Raw genomic sequence first — 15284 nt, 5'->3', positions numbered from 1 at the left:
GTGAATGACTAATGTTAAATCTGTTTATTTGAAATCTAGGGAATCAATGCGAATTCTGTGAATTTTCTGTGAATTTTAGTATTTTTTGTGATTTCTGGGTTTTAGGGCATGCTGGGCCAGTGGGGGCACGACCTGTAGTGGCCCAACAGGCTGTCAGGCCAACCCGACACGATTTGGACCTGTCCGAGCCGTGCTCGGACACACGTCCTGGCACGTGACCCGGTCCGGCACGACCTGGGTAAATATCGTGTCGTGCCAGGCACGAGCCTGTTCGTGTCGTGCCTGAGCGTGCTCGGGCCAGATCGACATCTATAATTTCTCCACACATAACTCTTTCTTAGTCACTGTGCCGAGAAGGTATACACCGAAGAAAAATGGACAGAGAGAGTATTAGTAGGTGTTAGCTGCTTCAACCTAGCTAAAACCAGGTAACAATTTTTTAACTGACTAACTATCAACTCTAGAAATTTGAAACAGTGGCCTTATTCCTCCTAGAGCATGTTGCCCGTGCCCATAGCATTATGTCGTCGCCAACGACTACCATCCCTACAACAAACCATACTTGTGTTTAATGCTCATGAGAGCGCACCGGCCGATCCATCTTGCATGCATCAACAGTGCTGCCGCCGATCACTTGCTTATCCTATGTTCCCTCGCTCATGGTCGTCGTGAATTACGCAGAACAGAAGCATTAGTTAATCTACTTTCCTTTTAAGGAAAAAAAAGAAAAGAAAACAGGCACGCCACGCAAGCAAATAAGAACCTCTGATGCTGCTCCAAAGACGCGCCACAGCCACAGCCTAGCTAGTTATTAATTAGACCCCACTTCAACAGTAAAACACAATGACAAACTGATGACAGTGTACGTATCTGGCACGAAGCGCCAGAGTAAAAACGGCTCGGACTGATCCACCGGCGCCGCCCGTAGTACTTACACGCTTAACTGTCATGGCGAATAGCAGCATTACCATTCTAGGCTAACAGAAATGCAATACTCTCCAATAATGGCAAGTCATTGACGACTAAGTAGAAGAAAAATCTTACTATAATTGTGGCTATAAACTAAACACATATCTAACTCGGTGAAATTTGGATGTGAGCGTGACAAACTGTGACAAGTGAGACAAAAAAAACTTAGGGCTTGTTTGCAGGGTTGATCCTGACATTTTAGGGCCCTTGAGCGAAAGCTAATTTAGAGGGCCCTCTCATCATCCTCTCTATATATATGTATGTATGTAATATATATTTATATACAAAGTTTTTTAAAAAACATGATCATTGATCACAAATGATTTTTCAATAAATTTAGTTTTTAAAAGTTTTTTTAAATGGAAAAGTCACTGAGATTCAATATGCAATAGAGAGATTAGGATAAAAATCCATATCTATTATATTTAAAAAAAAATATGTAGCAGATAATACTCCATTTAAAAATCTCTTATCTTGGTCTTTTGCTCGCTTGGTGCCAAAGTAAAATAGATAAAATTCCGCTTTAAAATCCTATATAGAATATATTAATAATCAACCATTAGTTCGTGAGATTGAAAAAATATACACATATAATATAAGAACTAGTACAACATACACTATGGCTACAATCACCTAATGAACACACACTCAGCGCCTCGCCACATCGCGTTAGGAGTCTGCGACGATTTGTTTGCTCTGTGACTGCAATAGACTCATCGATTCGTTTCTCAGATTTTCAACAAGCTACAGCTAGCGAAAGGACTACCGAATAGTGTCTCAACTAAGACCAATTACTAAATATCCATAGCACATATCATATACTTATATTTAGTACATATTTGGGGGGCCTATACCTTCGGGGCCCTGGGCGGCTGCCCACCCCTAGGGCCGGTCCTGCTTGTTTGGCAGCAATGTTTCTCAAAATCATGGCTTTACAATACTATACTTGCAATTGTTATGATAATACCGTGGTTTTGATAGCTCCAAAAATAACATGGTTTTGACAAACATTGTTTGGATAGAACATTGTAAACCATGATATTAAGCAAGAGCTAGTCATATCATGAAAATACTTTGGATTGGAGTGGAGTTTTCAATACTCCAAAAATACTTTGGTGTCTACAAAACCATGGTTTTGAAAATATACTTTCCAGGAATGCAACTAAACATTTCATGACATAAAATACTATGGTATTAGCCAAACCCCAAAAAAAACTTCACTCCAATCATGTCCTTTATAGTACCACCCACCATGCATGTGTCACGCATGCATTGCAATTGCATGCATGCAGCCGTAGCTAGCAGAATGCCAATGTATGCAATGCAAGCTTCCACTGGAATTTCAATTTCAAAGGCATGCACTGCACAACCACAGCCCACAGCTAGGCGTCACCGTACCATTTATCAAACCGCGTCGAGATCTGAGAGAGAGAACAAAAAAGAAAAAAAAATCCGCCTTTACTTCGTCGTCTCTCCATGCACGGCGCCATGCATATGCATATGCGTCGTATGCAAGGCCAGCAAGGGTGGTGGTGGTGGCTGGTGAAGTGACCTGGGGAAATTTTAATGGCGGTCACAGGATGGCATGCAGTAAAGAGCAGCAGCAGGTACCCTGCCTCTCCTTTAAGCCAGCCTCTCTCCTCCTTAACGCCCGCCACCTACCGCGCTGCTGCTACCCCGCGCGGCCGCGCCCCTCTGTCCGACTGTCCCGGCCGGCCGATGAGCTCGCTGCGCCGTCTTCAATACCGCCCAGCCGTCTCCCCCGCTATAAAAGCACCTGCCTCGCCACCTCTCTCTCCTCACGATCACACACCACTCCACAGCAGTAGCAAGAGGGATAGAGCAAGGCCACACACACACACACACCACTAGGCTAGGTTAGCCTTTTAATCGTCGTCGAGAAGCAAGAAGGGCGCGCACGCAAGCAGGCAAGCAAGAAGAGAGCCGATCGACCGAGAGCTAGCACGCGATGGCGAGGTCTTCCAAGATGATGGTGGCGGCAGCTCTGCTGGCCTTGGCCCTGGCCGTGTCGACCGCCGAGGCGAGGAACATCAAGACCACGACGACGGAGAAGAAGGACGACGCGGTGGTGCAGCCGCAGACCTTCCCGCCCTTCGACCGCCTCGGCGGCGGCGCGTCCCCGGCGTTCGGCGGCCTCCCCGGCGGCAGCATTCCTGGCAGCAGCATTCCCGGGTTCAGCATGCCCGGCAGCGGCAGCAGCCTACCCGGGTTCAGCTTGCCCGGCAGCGGCAGCATGCCCCTCTTCGGCGGCGGCTCCCCGGGCTTCAGCGGCTTCGGCGGCATGCCCGGGTCGCCCACCGCCGGCTCCGTCCCCGAGCACGCCAACAAGCCCTGAACGCCAACAAGCGTGGTAGTAGAGTGGTGCTACTGTTACTGTAGTACGTCGTCGTCTTCATGCATGCGTGGTTCGTGGTTTCCCCTAGCTCCATACGAGCAGTAGTTGGGCCTTGCACGTACCGTACGTCTAGCTAGCTATATATATATAGCTTGTGTTCTACTGCCTTTTAGTTTAATTACCTGCCTGCATTGGAGAGTTGGATCTGTTTCATTTGGTGGTGTTTGCTTTACTATTAGGTCAGTATCTGTTTGTGGAGACTTGGTGTTTAATTTATTTAGCCGTTTGTGACTGGTTGTAGCTAGCGGTGGTGCGGTGGTGATGTTCTTGAGGCATGAATAATGCTACATGCATGTGATGTATCCATGTTTTGTGTGTGGTAAACCTGTTGTTTGTATAAGCTGTATGCATGGGTCTTTAATTTGTTTTTGAAGCAGGGTTCACGTTATTAATTTGTCACTACTTTGTTCGGTTCGCATCATTAATTTGTCACTACTTTTGTTTTGAGTGACTTTCGGAATCTCTGAAAAAAAAGGTCATTCCAACGTACTACACAAGTTAGGAAGCAAATGCAGCAGATAACATATGCAAGGCATATATATTACACACCCAGACACGAACGAAAGCATCAAACAGCTGGACAGTACAGTTTAGGATAAACTAATGAAGAACCATTTCAAACGAAGTGGGAAGAAAAATAGTCAATAATAATAAATTACGAGCAAGCTTTTAAGTCACGGACATGTCAGTGTACTGCTGCGGCAATTTAATGCTCTATATGTGGTGTAGTTACTGCTTATGTCCTCTGGGCTCTCGGATCCCTATCTAAACAAACCGTCGTCCGTGGAGACGAGATAAATCGATCAAACACGCAGTAAAAAAATGGTATTTTCTAACCGTTTCGAATGCGTCATGCTTTCAGAATGCTGAATGCCATTTTTTCTACTCAGTTCCCAATCTATCTTCAGCAATCAGTCAGTGACTACCCTCCACGCAAAATGAACGCTCGGCCTCTCTGTATTCTCAAATCCACGGGTTTCTCTCTTCTTTGGGCTGGATTGGTGGACAGATAAATGGAGAGATCCATGAGAAAGTTCGAATAGAGAGGCGATTCTCCATACTTGTACACCAAATCAATCCTAAGAGCTTGTTTGGGAGCAAATGTAATGGATGGAATTGGGGGCTATAATTTCTCACTATTCAACTTTAAGGGGGTGTTTGGTTTCTAGGGACTAATTTTAGTCTCTCTATTTTATTCTAATTTAGTTTCTAATTTTCTAGGCTAAGTTGATGAGCCTTGTTAATGATGCACTGTAACAAGTCTGCTACGAGAACAAAAAGTAGCGGTGAGACAGTTCATCACATCTTTATTCACTGTGTCCTTCCGAAATATGTTTGGAGATATCCTCAAGGAGGGTTCTGATCCGAAAATTCAACCAAACTCGGAGTATCCTGAATGGTTGTGGCACTTGCTCGACAAGCTTCATGTGCTAAGGGTGTGTTTGGTTGTCTGCATCTGCGCGTGTTTGCATCGCGGAATGCGGGTAACTGTTGTTTGGTTGCTGTGAGCCAGGCTATGCGCGTGCGAGATCTGTGTTTGGTTGCCTGCATGCAGATTTGGATCCAAGCTCGCACGATCCTCAAAGCACCATGAGCCAGGCTCACCAGATACGAGCAGATTGGTCGCATCTCTAGAGCCAGCCTTCAGTGATCCTAGCTCACACAGCCAGTGAATGAGTTATGGAGGAAAGAACCCAAGACACTCTCTTATGAAGGCCTGAAGTGTTTTGTTTAAGAACTGATCTGGAATCGCAGAACGAAACAAGACATGTTCTATTGTTCTTTTTTTATTCATATAGTACTAGACAACATGAACACTTTTTATGGTTTTTTTGGCAACTACCTGGGATGTTAAAATGTTTCTATTTGCTTGGTTTCGTACTGTTTTAGGCAGCTACGACACTGGCATTCTTTTGGTTCTTCCATCTTGGGAGGATGCTGGATGCAGCTTCCCAATTACTTAGCAAATTATCAAGTTTCAAGGTTCTACAACATTATTTGATTTACCAGCATACGATTCACGATTTATATATCTTACAGTTCATCTGAATCTTTCTGCGTTATCGTAAATTTGGATTTTTCATTGCCTGTGTTAATTGGGTCTTACTGCATAATCGATTGTCATTCTTCATGACTTAAAAATTCAGCACGTAGTCTTATCTGTATGGATGTTCTTCATGAAGCCAATATCTGTCGTTCCAGTTTTTTTTAACGCATGGAGTCTAATTCACGTTTATTTCATTTGTGTTTGTCTTATTTTTTTTTTTTACTTTTTAACAAATTCTAAAGTACCTCACTCACAAAATAGTCTTAATAGTCCGAGACTATAGTCCAAACTATTTTCATTGATCGAGTTAGGATTATTATCACACATTACGATTTCTTTACGCAGGCGGAGCACGTTCTATTTATTAGTATTAGGGATGAAAATGGGACGGATACGGTCGGATATAGGGTCATCTCGTATCCTACCCTAATGTATTTCTCTCGGATACGGGTAGTTAAGGTTCAGGACGGATACAGGACAGGACCGGGTAATAATTCGGGCGGGTAAGAAACGGATAACGGATACTACTCGGGTAGGTACCGGATAGTTGTCGGGTAGTTCGTACCGATGATATTAATTGCCCAAGTACTGTCTCATAAAGGATTTGGACCCAAATGGCTCAACTGGACTCGAAGTATCCTTCAATCTGGCACCTCATTGGTATTGCTTAATGGTGTCCTAGGGAAAACCTTTCATTGTAAGCGAGGAGTCAGACAGGGAGATCCTCTCTCACCTCTGTTGTTTGTCTTGGCGGTAGATCTTCTTCAGAGCATTATCAATAAAGCTAGATAGCTGAATTTGCTTCAGTTACCTCTAACTAAAAGATGTGGGCAAGACTTTCCTATTGTTCAATATGCTGATGACACTCTATTGATAACGGAAGCCTGTCCAAAGCAATTATTCTTCTTAAAAGCAATTCTTAATTCCTTTGCAACTTCAACTGGTCTCAGGGTAAATTATAGAAAATCAAGTATGTACCCGATCAATGTTAACCCTGGGAAAATGGAGACTCTATCAAGAACCTTCAACTGTCAGACAGGGTCAATGCCTTTCACTTATCTTAGAATGCCTCTGGGGCTTTCAAAACCTCGATTCAACACTTTTTACCCCTAATCCAAAGAATTGAAAAGAGACTGTCATGTTCCTCTAACTTTCTTTCCCAAGCTGGGAGATTGGAGTTGGTTAACTCGGTTTTCTCATCTTTACCAACCTTTTTTATGTGCACGCTTAAAATCCCTACTACTACCATTAAGCAGATAGACATATTCAGGAAACATTGCCTTTGGAGAGGGAATGACATGAACACAAGGAAGCCACCGCTAGTTGCATGGAACAGGATTACTAGGCTAAAAGACAGTGGAGGACTCGGGGTGATTAGGTTGGAGACCTTAAATGAAGCACTTCTCCTGAAATACTTGCACAAGTTCTTCAACAATCATGACTTGCCATGGGTAAATATCATTTGGAATAATTATTATACGACGGGCAGACTTCCTGGGCATAGAAGAATTGGTTCTTTTTGGTGGAAAAGTCTACTAAAACTGCTACAAAAATTCAAGGGTCTGGCTTTCCCAACCATTGGCAATGGTAGAACCATTCTTTTTTGGGAAGACATGTGGAATAGGGGCATCCCAACACAACAATATCTAGAATTGTTTTCTTTTGCTTGCAACACAAAACTTTCTATTGAAGAGGCTAAACAACAAGAGCATCTATCTCAAATTTTTCAGCTACCCCTCTCTGAGCAAGCTTATGAGCAATATTTGGAGCTAAATGAAGCCTGGGAACAAATTACCATAAATAACTTGAAGGACAGATGGAGATATATTTGGGGATCCGATATTTATTCAACAAAAAAGACTTACAGACACCTAATGGGGCATGCTTAAGTTCATTCTATTTATAAGTCGCTGTGGAAAAACAAATGTCAACCAAAGCATAAAGTTTTTTACTAGTTATGGCTTAAAACAGACTGAACACAAGAAACTTACTGAGAAGGAAAAACATGACACTGGAGTCGTATTCGTGTGAAAACTATATTTGGCAAAAGGAAGAAACACTTTATCATCTATTTCTTAGATGTAACTTTGCAAAGGCTTGCTGGAATTCCATTGGAATGACACCTCCCAGAATTCCTAATCTGGAGGAGGCATCAGCCAACCTAAAGCAGCAACTCAATGTTCCTTTCTCTATGAAGATAATTATCCTCATGACTTGGAGTATCTGGAAATGCCGAAATGCATGGTTATTTGAGAACAAGGACCCAACGGTGCAACACTGCAAGAATGAATTCGCAAAGGAATTACTCTTGGTCATCCATAGAGCGAGAGGAAGATATGATACCTCAATCTCGAACTGACTTGTTCAATGGCAGTCATAATTAGAATTTCTCAGTGCATATTTATCTATTGTACATACGATGTGTTGTAATTTAACATTAATAATAAAAAATTTACAATAGGGGTCTCCTCTCCTGATTTTTCAAAAAAAATATTAATTGCCCAACCATCTAACAACCACATAAATTAAGCAATACATAATCATATATATGATAGATCAAATGTAGGAAAGGAAACCAATAAAATTAGTATCATGCAGTTCAAAGTTACTAATCACAAGGACATTATAGAACCAACACCACAATATTAAAAATTCATAAAATATTCTAGTTTCACTCAAAAATTGCAAATAAGTTACAAAAACTAATAAACATTTTATATAAAGATAATTCAAGTCCTCATATGAAAATGATAAAGTAAAAGTACTGATTACGTTAAAACTTGGATACATACAGTGATTTCACATGCAACTCATACAAATAAGTGAAAGTGGAATGGAAGAAACCAGGGATCTTCTAGATCTTATAATCTAAACATTTTTTATGGTTATATATCGATATATGTTGTGCCTCCGTAAAATTTCACGATTTTTTGAGGCTATTTATATATTATTAAATTCTTGTCGTAGAAACTCATCAAAATACAATTAAATCTATAAAATATTGTAGCGTTGACCGAACATTACAAATAAGTTACCAATACTAATAAATAGTATATAAAAAGATAACCGTAAGTCCCCACATGGAGATAAGCTTAAGCCTCCCACATAAAAACGATAAAGTATATTAATTTGATATAAATTTGGACATTATTTCAATGATTGTTTGGCCTAAAGATGCGTTTAAACAAAAAAAATGATGTACTACAAAGTTGTAGATCTCTTCGAGCTCTACAATTTTTGTATAAACTTTATCTTTATCCGATTTCATACGTAAAAGTTATGATTTTATAACTATTTTATGCAGAAAAAGAAAAAACGGGTACCCGAATTCTGATCTGTATCCGACCCAAATATCCGGGTACTTACCGGGTAGTGCTCGCTCCGTATCCGATACGAAGCGCTCCGTATCCGAAGCTGCAGTATCCGGATATTACCCGTATCCGTCGCGAATATAAAAATATCCGAATCCGTATCCGAAAAAACGGGTATTTGCACTATCCGTATCTGATACCCGACGGGTATACCCGACCTGTTTTCACCCATAATTAGTATGGATTGAGAGTAAAATAAACAAGTCCTTACTGAGCTGGAGCAAGCAAGGGGAATGAGTGGCCCAATTAGGGCAGAGCGAACGCGGGCTCACTTGCGAGTGGGCCTGAACTCTACTCCGGTTTCAGCTTTTACGATTTCTATTTTTGAACGCCGCAACGCGAGCACCCAAATTCAGCTAAACACCACATATGTAGAAATTGAGTCACACTGATTTCAAGGTTTTGAGGGCAAGTACCTAGAAAAGAGAATACGAATTCGCTTCAGGTTTTATGATTCATAGCAACCCTCCTACGAGGGTTATCACTATCACAAACAAATGGTAAATCTTCAGGATTCGTGTTGCATAATTCAGCTGTCTTGAGTTTTGTCAAAAAGATGAACAAATGGATGTCTAAAAAAGGATTAATTATTTAATAAGCTCACCCTAAAATTCATATATTTAAAGAAATAAAAATGGTGGGGGCATGGTTTTTGTACACTGACAAAAGGCAATCAGAAACTCAGACTGGTTCACCTAGCAAGTTCACTAAAGACTCAAACAGTATTAACTTCCTCTGTTAACGCCGAGAACAGCACAAGCTACATCACCTGAAGCAAAAAAAACTGATGACTCAAACCGGTAAAGCAGGATATGAATAGATATTACACGGGGGTTGATTCATTTGACCATCACGGCGTCAGCCATTCATACCATCTGATCCTAGTGAAATCAGCGACCATAGCAATCATGAAGTCCAGGCATTATTTTATACAACGTTCACGATGAACAGCTTCAGGTTTCGTAGAACCGGAGCTCCATCATGGCCTCCTGATGCTTGGGTGAATACCACGCTGTGGCCTTTGCTGAACCCAGGACTTTGAGAGCCCAATCAATTGCGAAGATCGGATCATCCACTCGAACAAAATGGTCCTGGCTTCTGGGGTCAATGGCTACAGAGGATTCAACACGAAAACTGAAGGGCCCAACTATCTGCAGCAAGAACAAGGAAGAGCTTTATTAAGATGGGATAAAAATTTCATATGATACTTTTCACATCAACGATTCTTGTCTACTCTTATTATAATTTATAGATGGCAGGCCATCAGAGAGAAATGGCCGAAAGATAACAAATCCTATCTTCTAAACTGATACCATCTATTACTAGCATCATCATTGGCAATGCTGTATTCATCACAACAAATTTACCCCCTGGCATTTCAGAGACAGGAATTTGTTCCTCAACAAGAGTAAACAGTGGCTGAAATCTTGCACTAGGGTTTGCATCAAACTGTAACTAATAAACCATAATTGGGCCACCGTTTACATTATGGTACAGAAGATAAAGAGTTGGGTGTTTGCATATCTAAACCATAGCCTAGACTTCAAAAAACATTAAGCTCTCCTGCAATGCAGTCATTTATATTATTAATATATAATACGAAACTTTCCTGAACTATCGTGATTAGTCCCAAATATCTCAGTTTTTTTCATAACTTTCGAGCACAATAGATTGAAGCCGTAATCAGTAGCTACTAAAGTACCCATAGGAAAGAAGCCAACACCCCACCCAGTGGATAGAATTTCTAGTTAACAGGTATCAGAGAACAATGAAACGAAAAAAAAATGAATTACCTGTTGTTGAAAGGAAACTGTCACATCAGGACAAATATCGCAGAATGTCTCTACATCAGGTCTTCTAGAGAAGAAGAAATCTTGTGCAAGGCGAGAAGCACCACATAAGAACAATGAACCAGAGGTGATATCAAATCGGGCACTTGCCTTAGTCAAATCCAGAAAAAGCCTCTGAAAATTCCCGTATTGAGCAGTGAAAGTAACAGAAGCAAAGAGGTCTGCAAAGGCAGCACGTTTATTCCTCTCGTCAAACATTATAAAAGCATTACTCTTGTGTGTTTCATCTCGTATAGCCACTCTCCTTGAACAGTCTCCCAAATATCCACTGGCTACTCCACCTGAATAAAGGAAAGGAAGAAAACATGAGAAACGTTGCTGATTACCTATAAATCCAATACAGTGCTACTAAACTGATAACCATTTATACCAGTGGAAAACTAGGAAGTAAAGCATACTGGGAAATCAAGGCATTCATGATACTGTATACCAGCATCTATATGAAGTGGAGGATATTATTGCCTTTCAAAGTCTAGTAATATCACAACAAAAATTTGAAAAGGCGGCAGGCACTGGTTGGGTGGAAAACAGTGTTATTAAAACTACGTTTAAACATCAAAACGCTAACTAGAGGTTGAAACCGTTTTTTGGCGTTCTAAACTGTAAAACGCAGTGTTTCATTCGTTATAGATCATTAGCTACTTTTGGGCCCAGTTTGTTAGTTAGGTAGTGTTTGGTTCTAGAGTATAGTAGAATGGAACCGCTCCATTCTAATACTGAGACTGTTTAGTTCAAATCAAAGTAGAACAGAGCCGCTCTAATATAGGAATATTCTCTCAAGATGCTGGATCCCTGGGCGCCTAAAAAACAGTCAGACCCGAGCGCTCACTCGGCGAACGACCCGTCACTGCTGCCTAGGCTCTCGCGTGCTTATATATTCGGAGGCCAATTAAATTAATTTGTGTAGACCATTCTCTGCATGCAGCACCATGTGTCCTTGTCATATATTAAAAGTATTAAAAGTAATATATATATTGTATGAATGTGTTATAGTTACGAAATTATCTATTTTCACTCATCAACCAAATACAGGGTAGAGTCGTTCCGTTCTATTTCACTCTAGAACCAAACAGAAAACAGAATGGCTCCATTCTGACTGCCAAACATAGAACGGAGCCATTCTATATTCAGAATCTGGAACAGAGCCACTCCATCCAAATAGACTCTGGAACCAAACACTACCTTACTTTTGGGTCCAATCTGGCACAGTCTCCATACGCTTGCCCTACTCACCTGCCCTGAAGCCCAATGGCTAGTAGCAGACCGCTCTGCTCTTTATCGTCGCCACCGCCTGAAGCTGTTTTTGCTGTCGTCTACTGCGCCTTGTGTGCCCTCTCCCTCTCCCTCCGCACCGAGTGTGCCCTCCTTCGCGGCGTGTGCAGCCGCTTCTCCGCGCTGTGAGCCATCCGCGCCACTCCTCTCCCTCTCCCTCTCCCTCCGCACCGAGTGTGCCCTCCTTCCGCGGCATGTGCAGCCGATTCTCCGCGTTGTGAGCCGTCCGCACCACTCCTCTCCCTTCGCGCTGCCCTCTCCCTCCACGCTGCCCTCTCTCTCCACGCCTCTGTTTGCTACCAGCCGGTGGCCAACACCCAGCAGTCGACTCCTCTCATCCTCTCTGTCTCTGTTTTAAGAAGCTACTGACCTCTCTGTTTTGGTATTTAACTTCATGTTATTGTCTGAAATTATGATATATTGGTATTTTTCCTATGTTGTTTAAAACTACGTTTAAACTTAGTTTAAACGTTTAAAATTCGAAACTTAACCCATGCGCGTTTCAACGTTTTATCGTTTTAATAACCTTGGTGGCAAAGTGTCAGGCTACTTGGATCCCTAGGCAGTCTAGGAAACAATTAGACACTAGCGTGCTGTTTGGTTCCTTAATAGTAACGCAAATAGAAATGAAATTTAGTTCAAATTGCATGTCCTGCGGTAACGTCCACAGCTCTAATTTGTTTCCATTTGCTACTATTGACGAACCAAACAGCACCTAGGCTTGAGTGAGGTGTCTAGTACAGTAGTACCTAGGTGCCACCTAGGCAAGGGTTAGGTATCCGATTTTTTGTACAGTGAGCTGAGCAACAGGAAACAGAAGGAAGTTACGATCAGGTTACATTCGGGATGTCCAGGAAATGAATGGTGTGTCAATGAAAAAATTTCTAGAAAAGTTTGAAAGACAGCAATAGAACCTCCAAGCAAGTGGATGCAAGGAATTATCGTTAAAAGGAGTCTCAACGTCAAATGTAAAGTGGACACTTACCAACAATACCAGTTAAAGAAACATGTGAATCCGAGAGAAATACATCATATGGCTGAACTTTTTTTAGCTTATCTTCTTTTTTCCTCCAAGCATCAATGCTTTTCTTCATGGAAATAGCCACTTTAGCACATAGGCCAGGTAACAGAGCAGTAGGAACATCATCTGTTTCATCACCCCCAAAACATTTTGGTTCCCCACTATTCTGCTGCAATAATAGATGATAACTCAATCCAGAACTGGAGCCAACTGAAGCAAGGTCAGCCGATAATGATAATGGCACATCCCAATATGTTCCCTTCTTATCAACAAATAATCCAGGCCAAGATGCTTGGAATGTAATATTATGATGAGGAAGCTGCAATAGGTAAAGGGGTGTCCTTTAATCCAAGCATTTAGAACAGTAACATACAACAGAAACTAGTTAAGTAAACTAAACATTCCCAAAAGAGAAAAGAAAGAAAAAACAGGATAAACTTCCACAAACCATTATCAACAGCTAGATGCTTTAATCAATCTACTGAAACGGAATGTGATTTGTAGAGAAATAATAACACAAGCAACAAGAATACCCACAAATAACTAACTGTATACCAAATAGGTTAAGAGCATCCAGATTTTTTGCCTCGTGGTGAAATATTGCTTTTCCTCGATTGCCTTTCTTGATATCAAATAACTCCAGCAGCAAAGTGGTGTCTGGTGTGATCAAGATCTCCGTGCCTACACCTAAAGACATAACATCATGCAAGTGGTTCTTTAAATCTTTGGTCCAAGAGGCCTCTTCCTGCCGATTTGCTAATTTCTCTTTCACGACAGACACAAGCTTCTTAACATTGATTTTCTCCAAGATGGTAGAAGACCTGAACAGATCACATCAGATTGTTCGTTAGCATAAGTTTGGTGAGAAACTTATTGAACATAAGTGTAACCTCTACTAGATATCTATATTGAGCAGGATATTTAGTCCATTAAATTAACCAGGGAGAAACAAAAAATTGGACGGTACTCTACTCCTCTCCCTCTGAGCCGACAATGGTATGCATAACAAAGAAGACACGGAAATGATAGCCCATTTCAGGTCACTTAAAATCAACTACTAATGAAATCGACTCACACTCCATCCACTGAGACATCAATACTAACGTTTATTGACGAGGGAGGCACAAAATCCTAGTGTTGACATAATGATCCACGATTAACAAATCCAAATTCGTATGTGTATCAAATCCAGTGTTATCTCAATCACACTATGCACACCAATCCTGCATTATCGTTGGAGCCTGACGCTACAAGATTGCAAGCAAAACATTGAGTGCCTCCCAACCGCAACATCCTCGGAGCAGTAGAAATATGTAATGGGTCTGGTTCGTTACCATACCAGTTGTCTGTCATGTAGAAAATGTGGGCGTGGTTAACAGAGAGGCCGTCGCGCATGGCGGAGAAGGTGGGTACCAGAGGGGACGCCATGAACCGGTGGAAGAAGTCTAGCTGCTTGGGACGGGTGATGCGGTAGCCCCGTGAGAGCCCCAGCGGCAGGGGGTCCCCCGGGACGGGGCGCGCCGTGCCCTCCATCGTCACCGGGGTCTCCGCATCCAGCTCCCACCGGCCGTCCCCCTCCGACATCCATCGCATCCGCCGCAGCAACATCGGCGCCGGGCGGCGCTTTTTTGAGCTTGGTGGTCCTTCCGATTTCGCGTCGGCGTCGGAGTGTGTACAGATTGGTGGGCGAGGAGCCGGATAGGGATAGGGACCTAGGCTAGGGGGGCTCTCCTAGCCAGCCAGCTTCAGCGATGTTAATTGTTAAGAGCGTCCCATTACATTACCACTATTTTATCGGATATTTGCTCCATATTCTAATTAACAAAATAATCTAATCATGTATAATAAATAACCAATAATAATAAATTACAATGAAACATGATCATGAATCATAAGTATCACTAGATTAGTGCCCGTGCGTTGCAACGGGAACGTATAATAATATGATAACTTATGTACAAATGTGTGTTATACTGTTATGAGAAAATGTTTCGCAATCCGTTGTGATCCTACCTATATATAAATTTTGTTATTTTAATCTAGTTATTTTATCATTACATTGCAACCATTAGTAACATATTGATCTCTATATATGATTTTAATAATGTCATTGAGTTATAATGATAGCACAATTGAGGAAGTGTTATTTACAACTCAAATATCAGAAAAAGGTACTAAGAAAGCACTGAAATAAGGTAATTAACTCTATCACAAGAACCAAGTGAACAATGAAATATCTTCATTCCAGCAAACAACATGATATCCTAAAACTCGGAAAAAGATCAATACAATGTTGACCATATATCATGGCCATCACCATTGTCATCATTTATCATGC

At 41.6% G+C, this 15284-nt stretch overlaps 2 protein-coding genes across 2 annotated transcripts; one reads left to right on the top strand and one right to left on the bottom strand.

The window, feature by feature from the left end:
* Positions 1 to 2777: 2777 nt before the first annotated feature.
* Positions 2778 to 3783, top strand: LOC542405 (MFS18 protein). Its single transcript, NM_001138443.1, has one exon. The coding sequence runs from the start codon at positions 2939 to 2941 to the stop codon at positions 3323 to 3325; it is 387 nt and encodes a 128-aa protein (NP_001131915.1). The 5' UTR covers positions 2778 to 2938; the 3' UTR covers positions 3326 to 3783.
* A 5591-nt stretch (positions 3784 to 9374) lies between these two features.
* On the bottom strand, positions 9375 to 14734 carry LOC103649949 (protein TRIGALACTOSYLDIACYLGLYCEROL 4, chloroplastic). Its single transcript, XM_008675640.4, has 5 exons — positions 14286 to 14734; positions 13533 to 13767; positions 12911 to 13265; positions 10597 to 10934; positions 9375 to 9954 (listed from the first exon to the last, which is right to left on the bottom strand). Exons 1-5 carry the CDS (start codon positions 14552 to 14554, stop codon positions 9757 to 9759), a joined length of 1395 nt encoding a protein of 464 aa, XP_008673862.1. The 5' UTR covers positions 14555 to 14734; the 3' UTR covers positions 9375 to 9756.
* Positions 14735 to 15284: the final 550 nt, after the last annotated feature.

Source organism: Zea mays, chromosome 3, assembly GCF_902167145.1.
Source record: "Zea mays cultivar B73 chromosome 3, Zm-B73-REFERENCE-NAM-5.0, whole genome shotgun sequence".
Taxonomy (NCBI): Eukaryota; Viridiplantae; Streptophyta; class Magnoliopsida; order Poales; family Poaceae; genus Zea; species Zea mays.
The sequence above is the reverse complement of the archived record's forward strand: the minus strand, read 5'-3'. Positions and strand labels throughout refer to the sequence as shown.

Excerpts from the sequence above, each read along its gene's own strand:
- LOC542405 (NM_001138443.1), top strand. The coding sequence starts at position 2,939 with ATGGCGAGGTCTTCCAAGATGATGGTGGCGGCAGCTCTGCTGGCCTTG.
- LOC103649949 (XM_008675640.4), bottom strand. The coding sequence starts at position 14,554 with ATGTTGCTGCGGCGGATGCGATGGATGTCGGAGGGGGACGGCCGGTGG. Across the intron at positions 13,266-13,532 it reads AAGCAATATTTCACCACGAG|CTTCCTCATCATAATATTAC; the intron begins GCAAAAAATCTG and ends TACCTATTGCAG. Across the intron at positions 10,935-12,910 it reads TTCTTTAACTGGTATTGTTG|GTGGAGTAGCCAGTGGATAT; the intron begins GTAAGTGTCCAC and ends TCCTTTATTCAG.